The sequence below is a fragment of the Thamnophis sirtalis genome, unplaced genomic scaffold, assembly GCF_051295495.1.
Source record: "Thamnophis sirtalis isolate CommonGarterSnake01/CBP01778 unplaced genomic scaffold, rThaSir2_p1.2 scaffold_2, whole genome shotgun sequence".
In the NCBI taxonomy this organism is placed as follows: Eukaryota; Metazoa; Chordata; class Lepidosauria; order Squamata; family Natricidae; genus Thamnophis; species Thamnophis sirtalis.
The window spans coordinates 47,766,534-47,776,306 of record NW_028261382.1 but is presented as its reverse complement, the minus strand read 5'-3'; the positions used below and the strand labels follow the sequence as shown (position 1 = coordinate 47,776,306).

At 44.2% G+C, this 9,773-nt stretch overlaps 1 protein-coding gene across 1 annotated transcript; it reads right to left on the bottom strand.

Annotated features, from left to right (window-relative positions):
- Nucleotides 1-154: 154 nt before the first annotated feature.
- LOC148048760 (cystatin-like) lies at nt 155-3,751 on the bottom strand. Its single transcript, XM_087703726.1, has 3 exons — nt 3,472-3,751; nt 2,616-2,741; nt 155-467 (listed from the first exon to the last, which is right to left on the bottom strand). Exons 1-3 carry the CDS (start codon nt 3,682-3,684, stop codon nt 387-389), a joined length of 420 nt encoding a protein of 139 aa, XP_087559852.1. The 5' UTR covers nt 3,685-3,751; the 3' UTR covers nt 155-386.
- Between the last annotated feature and the right edge of the window lie 6,022 nt (nt 3,752-9,773).

Genomic DNA, 9,773 nt, shown 5'->3' with positions numbered 1-9,773 from the left:
TTGGACAAACAATTGTGTATTTGTGCTGTGGGTGTCAAAACCTGAAGGTTGGAGAGGATTTGGACAAGAAAGGGACACAAGCGATATAATGCTGATAGCTTTATTAAGATTAATTAATTGAATGAGCCAAATATTGATTCTTCTCAAAGATGAAGATGATAGAAAAGAGGAGAGGTGGAAGAAAAGGCCTCCCTGGATGTCAAGGAACAATTTCAGACGCTCAGAAGAGGTGAATTTGGGCTGAAACAAACCGTCTCATTCTTGATTTGTGTGCCAGAAGAATCAAAGCTTGGTGTGAACTCAGCTTACACACCAGAGGTTGCTCGGCTGCTGGACACCCTCAGAATCCTTTGCCTGAGCAGAAGAGGGTCCTTTGGAGGTCCAGATCAGCCACAAAATGTGGTTGTCAACTTAATTAGCATTAGAGGGAGTATACGGTTTATAACGTTAAAATAGCAGAGTTGTTTCTGGAAGGGAATGAAAGAGAAAAACAAGGTTGGAAGGGACCTTGGAGGTCGTCTAGTCCAACCCCTTCTTCATACAAGGGTCCCTGCACCATTTCAGACAAACACTTGTCATTTCCCATACATTTCCAGTGAGGAACACCCACAACCCCTGGAGTCCATGGCTATTTTTTCTCACTGTTGGGAAGTTTCTCCTTAGTTCTAGGTTGATTAGATTAGATTTGAGATTAGATTTAATGAATTTATAGGCCGCCCAATCCCGAAGGACTGCAGGCGGCTTACAACAAATACATTTAAAAAACAGAAAAGTTAAAAACAAAGAAACATAGGTTAAAAAAAAAAGCCACAATATACACCCAGTCTAATCGGGGCTGGACCTCAGTCATGAGGTCAACAGCCCGGGGGCCTGCCAGAATATCCAGGTCTTAATAGCCTTTCGGAAGGCCATGAGAGTGGGGAGGGTCCGGATCTCTGGGGGGAGTTCATTCCATAGGGTCAGAGCAGCTACAGAGAAGGCCCTCCCCCGGGTGGTTGCCAGCCGACATTGTCTGGCTGACGGCACCTGGAGAAGGCCCACCCTGTGTGATCTTATCTTCTGCTTATGCACTCAGTGGAGGGGGCACCAGGCGGTGCTCCAGGTCTCCCTTGCATGCTACACAACCATTCTCTCAATCATGCCCCACTGTAGTCATTTAAAAACATACATAATTACAGTAACATAGCAGTATAAAATTAATTAGTTTAAATTAAAAGTGGGTTCATTCATCCTCATTCACACCACCCATTGCTTCTCTCCTTCATGGGTTTCCATCTGTTGCTTCATGTCCTGCTTTCTGCTGCTTTGGAAAACAAGTGGAACCCCCCCCCCCATCCTCTTTCTGGAAGCCCCTCAAATATTGGGATATGGTTGTCCTGTCTCTCCTAGTCCTACTGAATTCCTGCAACCTTTCTTGTATGTTTTTGCTTCAGCTCCCTAATCCTCTTTGTTGATCTTCTCTGCCCTCCTTCTATTATATAAATATATATGTGTATTGTATTGTATGAATGTTGTGCTTTTAACAATGTACTCTCTTATGTGTTTAATCTGTTTGTCCCCCCTTCCTTCTGAACTGTGAGCCGCCCTGAGTCCCCCCAGGGAAAAGGGCGGCATATATATATATATATATATATATAATATATATATATATATATATATATATATATATATATATATATATATATATATATATATATATATATATATATATATATATATATATATATATATATATATATATATATATATATATATATATATATAAGTCACAACCCCTGGTATGCCCAAATATGGGAGGAAGGTCACACTTCCACTCTCTGTCTTCGGCTCATCACAAGAGACCATCCAGACAGAAACCCAATATTTTTTACTGTTGCCTTTTTGTTACATTTGTTATATTTATGCTGATAAATAAATAAAGGGAGACTAGTATAGATCTATTTCAAGCTATTTAGCTCTCATCAGCTAGCCACACCCTTATTGGTTTTCTGTCTGGATGGTCTCTTCTGACGAGCCGAAGACAGAGAGTGGAAGTGTGACCTTCCTCCAATATTTGGGCATACCAGGGGTTGTGACTTTAAATATATACCTCTCACCCTGGCTGCTGATAAGGAGTCGAGCTCTGTAGCTCATGGTTAACACATCTGCCTAAGAGGCAATAGAGCACAGGTTCGATTCCCAATAAGGGTGTGGCTAGCTGATGAGAGCTAAATAGCTTGAAATAGATCTATACTAGTCTCCCTTTATTTATTTATCAGCATAAATATAACAAATATATATATAGTGGCGACCAAAGCTGGATGCAATATATTCCAAGGGGGGCCTCATCAAGGCATTATGAAGTGGTGCTACTACCTCGTGTGATCCCATCCATTGCATTTCCTCCTGCTTTCATGCGCTTTGAAGAAAGGCTGACCCCCCCCTTTTCTTTGGGGCAGCCCCTCAAATAGCAGACACCGCTATCGTGTCACACACCCCACCCTAATGTTTTGAATTGAAATCGTCCATTGAAATTATTAAAATCCCCTTTGCAGAGGTGGCTGCTGAGCTCAGACAAGGCAGGTTTTATCAATTAAACCGCTAATAGATAATCGGAATTTGGTATCCAATCTCACCTCCTGTTTCCCTGGAAGTGGCTGACATTTCTGGATGTTCCTATATCTTTTAACGAAACCAGCCTTCTTTTCGCAGATTGTTTCTACCAACTCCACCAGAAGATGATGTTCCGGCACATCACCTGGCTGGATTTAAAAAGAAAAACATGGCCTTTTAATTAATTAGAAATCAATGATGAGCTTCGTTGATTGCAACACGGAAAGGACTTTATGCCTCGAGAGCAGCAAGAACATCAGTTCAGGAGGAAATATTCCTGCATTAGATACGAACAGCAGAAATCCTGTCCTTTTGGGCCACGATAACAGTCCCTCCGCTGGGACACCCCCTAAGCTCCCTCCAGCACTCCCCAAATAGTTTCTATTAAGAGCCCCGTGGCACAATGGTTAGACTGCAGCCTCGAAGGCTAACTCTGCTAACTTCCAGGAGTTCGATCCCGACTGGCTCAAGGGTGACTCAGCCTTCACTCCCTCCCAGGTTGGTAAATTGAGGATCCGGATTGTTGGGGGCAAGAGGCTGATTCTGTAAACTGCTTAAAGACACTGGAAAGCAGGATATAAGTGTTCTTCCTCCCTCCCTCCCTACTTCCCTGGGGTTAGATTACAGGCTAATTCTGCTGACTTCCAGCAGTTCGATCCCGACCGGGTTAAAGTTAACTCAGCCTTCCGAGGTGTCTAAAATGAGGAGCCAGATGGCTGGGAGCAAGAGGCCAATTCTTTAACCCGCTTAGATAGGGCTGTGAAGTGGTATATAAGTCTAACCGCTCTTGCTATTGTTTCCAGAACAATCCCGAGTCCTTTGGCTACTCCAACAAGGCTGCCCCCCCAAAAAAATCCTCCCCCACCTGCAAACACACACCTGAAGCCGCGCCTTCAGAAAGCGAAGGACCTTGAAATAGTTGGCGCTGTCACTTTTCTCGTTGTATTTCTCCACGGCGACTTCGAGGGCGTTCTGCACCATTTTATCAGTGAAAGGTTTGTCTTGAATATACCCGGGCAGCTCCGGGGAGAGGATCAGGAGGGCGCCGAAGAGGCCGAGGAGGGACGGGACAGGCAGCCGGGATCGCACCATGGGGCTGGCGAGGGAGAGGGTCGCTGGCAGGCGCAGAAGCAGACCGACCTCCCCGGATTTGCCTTAGATCTGCAAGAGCCGCAGGTGGCAGTGACGCTCACCTGCGTGGAATCCACGCCCATTTTGTAGAAGCCCCGCCCCAATGGCTGGACCATCTCCTCCGCCCAGGTGCTCGCCGCCTCCGTGCGATTTGGGTTCCCCTCCGGCCCAATTCTCCCGCCTAGTTGAGGTTAGGGTGAAGGGGGGAGGGGGAGAGAGACAGTTGAGTTACAAGTTTCGGTCTGCTACAAAACGCCAGCGCTCCTGTCAGTCGTGTATTTCCTCAGCGTAAGTCAAGGTTAGGTCAGTCAGGTAAGAGAGGCGCGGAAGTAGAGAGACCTCGACGTGTTTGCCTTAGATCTGAAGGAGCCGCAGGTAGCCCGGCGCTCACGTGCATGCAAGCCACACCCCCATTACTACACCATCTCCGCTGCTTTGTAGTTACTGGGGGGGGGGACCTAAAGTTTCCAGAAGTTTGGGAAAGAACCAAATTCCTTCCCCATTCAGCATCTGGCAGCTGTTGCAGTTCCCACCAAGGATGCTTCAGGGGTCTCTGATGGCCTCTCTTCCTCCCAGGTGGGGCACTCATGGGTTAAAAAAGACCACATGGACTGGCAAAGCCCAGGGAAGACCCCCCCCCCCACTCTGGACAAAGCAAAGTCTTTCTTGGACCAGCCATTGTTTCTTTGTGCTGTGGGTGTCAAAACCTGAAGGTTGGAGAGGATTTGGACAAGGAAGGGACACAAGCAGAAACGTCACGCTGATAACTTTATTAAGATTAATTAACTGAATGAGACAAATATTGATTCTTCTCAAAGATGAAGATTATAGAAAAGAGGAGAAGTGGAGGAAAAGGCCTCCCTGGATTTCAAGGAACAATTTCAGACACTCAGAAGAGGTGAATTTGGGCTGAAGCAAACCGTCTCATTCTTGATTTGTGCCAGAAGAATCAAAGCTTGGTGTGAACTCAGCTTTCACACCAGAGGTTGCACGGCTGCTGGACACCCTCAGAATCCTTCGCCTGAGCAGAAGAGGCTCCTTTGGAGATCCAGATCAGTCACAGACTGTGATTACCAACTTCATTCGAACCAGCGGGAACATATTGTATATAACTTTAAAGTAGCATATTGGTTTGTGGAAGGGAATGAAAGAGGACAAAAAAGGTTGGAAGGGACTTTGGAGGTTGTCTAGTCCAACCCCTTCTTCATACAAGAGTCCCTGTACCATTTCAGACAAACACTTGTCATTTCCTATACATTTCCAGTGATGGAACACCCACAATCTCTGGAGGAAAGCAGTCCATGGTTAACTTTTCTCACTGTTGGGAAGTTTCTCCTTAGTTCTCTCCTTCATGGGTTTCCATCTGTTGCTTCATGTCCAGCTTTCTGCTGCTTTGGAAAACGGGTGGGCCCCTCCTCTTTCTGGAAGCCCCTCAAATATTGGGATATGGTTGTCCTGTCTCTCCTAGACCTACTGAATTCCTGCAACCTTTTTTGTATGTTTTTGCTTCAGCTCCCTAATCCTCTTTGTTGATCTTCTCTGTCCTCTTTCTATTACAGAAATATATATATTGTGGCGACCAAAGCTGGATGCAATATATTCCAAGGGTGGCCTCATCAAGGCATTATGAAGTGGTGCTATTATCTCGTGTGTTCCCATCCATTGCATTTTCTCCTGACTTCATGCGCTTTGAAGAAAGACTGACCCCCCCTTTCTTTGGGGAAGCCCCTCAAATAGCAAACACCGCTATCGTGTCACCCCCCCTAATGTTTTGAATTGAAATCGTCCATTGAAATTATTAAAATCCCCTTTGCAGAGGTGGCTGCTGAGCTCAGACAAGGCAGGTTTTATCAATTAAACCGCTAATAGATAATCGGCAATTGGCATCCAATCTCACCTCCTGTTTCCCTGGAAATGGCTGACATTTCTGGATGCTCTTAAATATCATATGCAAACCAGCCTTCTTTTTGCATCTTGTTTCCACCAACTCCACCAGAAGATGATGTTCCTCCCAAACATTTACCTGGATTTAAAAAGAAAAACAGGCCCTTTTCATTAATTAATTAGAAAATAATGATGAGCTTCGTTGATTGCAACCGGAAAGGACTTTATGCCTCGAGAGCAGCAAGAACATCAGTTCAGGAGGAAATATTCCTGCATTAGATACGAACAGCAGAAATCCTGTCCTTTTGGGCCACGATAACAGTCCCTCCGCTGGGACACGCCCTAAGCTCCCTCCAGCACTCCCCAAATAGTTTCTATTAAGAGCCCCGTGGCACAATGGTTAGACTGCAGCCTAGAAGGCTAACTCTGCTAACTTCCAGGAGTTCGATCCCGACTGGCTCAAGGGTGACTCAGCCTTCACTCCCTCCCAGGTTGGTAAATTGAGGATCCGGATTGTTGGGGGCAAGAGGCTGATTCTGTAAACTGCTTAAAGACACTGGAAAGCAGGATATAAGTGTTTTTCCTCCCTCCCTCCCTACTTCCCTGGGGTTAGACCGACCAACCCGGATTTGCCTTAGATCTGCAAGAGCCGCAGGTGGCAGTGAAACTCACCTGCGTGGAAACCACGCCCATTCTGTAGAAGCCCCGCCCCAATGGCTGGACCATCGCCGCCGCCCAGGTGCTCGCCGCCTCCGTGCGATTTGGGTTCCCCTCCGGGGCAGCTGTTGCAGTTCCCACCAAGGAAGCTTCAGGGGTGTCTGATGGCCTCTCTTCCTCCCAGGTGGGACACTCAAAAAGACCTCATGGATTGCATAGCCCAGGCAAGACCCCCATTTCCCCCACTCTGGACAAAGCAAAGTCTTTCTTGGACAAACAATTGTGTCTTTGTGTTGTGGGAGACAAAACCTGAAGGTTGGAGGAGATTTGGATAGGAAAGGGACGCAAGCAGGAGATTAAGATTGATTAACTGAATAAGCAAAATATTGATTCTCGATTAGTGTCAAAGCTTGGTGTGAACTCAGCTTCCACACTAGAGGTTGCACGGCTGATGGACACCCTCAGAATCCTTAGCCTGAGCAGAAGAGGTTCCTTTGGAGGCCCGGATCAGGAACAGACGGTGACTGCCAAGATCATTATGTTCCTCGAAGGATCGGGTACAACTGTAAATTGGCAGAGTGTTCTCTGGAAGGGAAGAGAGAAAAACAGAGTTGGGACCTTGGAGGTCATCTAGTCCAACCTCTTGTTCAAGGAAGAGACCCTGTACAATCTCAGACAAGTCTTTGTAGTATCAATTCTGAAAAACTTCCAGTGATGGAAATCCAAAGGCAAAAAAAAATACTGGCCTAAAATACATACATTTTTATAAAGAATGATAGAGCAACTTATTGATTTTAAACCAAAAATATTCCTGCTGGGTATTTCCCCGGAACAGTCTAATGAAGTGAGTCCATATCTAAGTTTACATGTGTTGACAGCAGCACGGATTCTGTTTGCACAACAGTGGAAAAAGGAAGAGATCCCTTCAGATGAAAGTGTCATAATAAAAATGTTAGAACCCGCAGAGATGGAGAGATTGACACTAAAAATAAAGGAGAAGGGAGAAACAGAAAACTTTTTAACATGGGACTTCTTTTGCCAATGGTTAATTAATAGAAACAGAGGTTATAGAAACTAAAATCTTCAGAGTAATTATGTAATGAAAGTTTTCTAGTATGGATAAGCTAATCCTAGTATTACTGTTTATTAATTATATGTATATTATGGACACTACTATGCTTATCATTTTTGTGTTATTGAAAACTAATTGTACCCAGACAATATGCTGTTCAGATGGACATTGCGGGTTTTAATGTCCATTAAGGAAAAAATATCAATAAAAGATACACACACGAACAAAAACACTCACAACTTTTGAAGGAAAGCAATTCCATGGCTAATTGTTTCTCACTGTCAGGAAGTTTCTCCTTAGTTTTTACATTGCGTCTCTCCTTCAAAAGTTTCCACCTCGTGTTTCTCCTGCTTTCAGGTGCTTTGGAGAATAGCTTGGCCCTCCCTTCTTTGTGGCAGCCTCTCAAATATTGGGACAATGCTATCCTGTCTCCCTTGGTCCTTCTTTTCATTAAACTAGACATACCCAGTTCCTGCAACCATTCCTCTGTTTCAGCCTCCAGTCCCCTAATCACCTTTATTGCTCTTCTCTGCACTCTTTCTAGAGTCTGAATATCTTTTTTTAAAAATTGCGGCGACTAAAATTGGATGAAATATTCCAAGGATGGCCTTAATCTTTTTTTAAATTTTTTATTTTAAACACATAAGCACATCAAAAAAAACAAAAACATGACTTAAAACAACATAGGAACAAGAAGTTCCATCATATATCATACAGCAGTTCTGTATCGGTTTCTTTGCAGTTAGTGTTTTCCCTTCTATACATTTCCATCTTGCATTCATGGTCCCCTTATTCGTTATCCATTTTTATGTACAATTCTGTATTTATTTATACTTAGCTATTTATAACAAAATATTGTTTACCTATATTGTGCTTTATATTCTTACTATCATTTATTCTCTTACATACAATTATAGGTATACATTCACATAGTTATTCTTTTTCTTTGCCATTCTTATATTTTTGTTATTCCATTTAAAAGGTTATAATATACAGTTTGAGTTGCTTTGTTTACCATCCCTAGCGCCTGTGGTAACACCACCTTATTTTCCCTTTCTTTTCTTCCTCCCTTCCTTCCTCCTCTCCTTCCCCTTCCTTCTTCCCTTACCTCTCCCCTACTCCTACCCTGTCTCTCTTTTTAAATATTTAAATATGACTAAAATTGGATGGATTATTCCAAGAATGGCCTTATCAAGGCATTATAAAGCAGTGCTACTATTGCCTGTGTTTCCATCCATTGCTTCTCGTCCTGCCTTCAGGTCTTTTGGAAAATAGATTGACCCCCGTTTTCTTTGAGGCAGCCACTCAAATAGCAAATGCCATTATCGTGTCATCCCTAATGTTTTGAATTGCAATGGTCATTTAAAATAATTAAAATCTCTTTAAGCAGAGGTGGCGGCTGCTGAGCAATCAATTAAACTGCACATTTATCATCAGAATTTAGCATCCAATCTCACCTGATTCCCTGGAAATGGCTCACATTCCTGAATCTTCTCATATGTCAATCTTCCGGTGTTCTTTTGACATGTTGTTTTCACCAACTCCACCTTCAGACCATATACGATTACATTCCCATTTTCCACCTAGATTTAATAATAAGTAAGTAAGCCTTTTAACCAATTACAAAACATGATCGGCTTCATCAGTTTCAACCAGGAAAACACTTTATGGCTCGAGAGCAGCAAGAACATCAGTTCAAGCGGAAATATTTCTGTATCAGATACAAACAGCAGAAATCCTGTCCTTTTGAGCCACGATAACCGTCCCTCCCCTATAACACCCCCTAAGCTCCCTCCAGCACCCCATAAACCTTCTATTAAGAGCCTTGGTGGCAGAGTGAGTAGACTGCAGCATTGCCGGCTTACTCTGCCAACTTCCATCAATCCTGACTGGCTCAAGGGTGACTCAGCCTTCCGTCCTTCCGAGGTCGGTAAAACGAGGACCCAGATCACATTCCTGGATCTTCATATATGTCAACCTGCCGGCCTTCTTTTGACATGTTGTTTTCACCAACTCCACCTTAAGAAAGTAATCCTTCCAAGCAAACCCCCTGGATTTCAAAAGGAATACGTGTCCTTTTAATTAATTCAGAAACAGGATCGGCTTCATTGGTTGCCACCAGTTAAGGACTTTATGCCTTGAGAGCAGCAAGAACATCAGTTCCAGCGGAAATATTTCTGTACCCGATACAAACAGCAGAAATCCTGTCCTTTTGGGCCACGATAAGAGTCCCTCCACTAGGACATCCCCTAAGCTCCCTCCAGCACCCCCAAACCCTTCGAGCCCAGGTGGCACAGTGATTAGGCTAACTCTGCCAACTGCCAGGAGTTCAATCCTGTCTGGCACAAGAGTGACTCGGCCTTCTGTCCTTCCGAGGTCGGTAAAACGAGGACCCAGACTGTTGGGGGCAAGAGACTGATTCTGTAAACTGCTTAGA

Bases quoted from the DNA above. Each gene is read 5' to 3' on its own strand.
- LOC148048760 (XM_087703726.1), bottom strand. From the start codon at position 3,684: ATGGTGCGATCCCGGCTGCCTGTCCCGTCCCTCCTCGGCCTCTTCGGC. The intron at 2,742-3,471 runs GTGTGTGTTTGC...TTTTAAATCCAG, and splicing joins TTCTGAAGGCGCGGCTTCAG to CCAGGTGATGTGCCGGAACA. The intron at 468-2,615 runs GTGAGATTGGAT...ATTCCCTTCCAG, and splicing joins CACTTCCAGGGAAACAGGAG to AAACAACTCTGCTATTTTAA.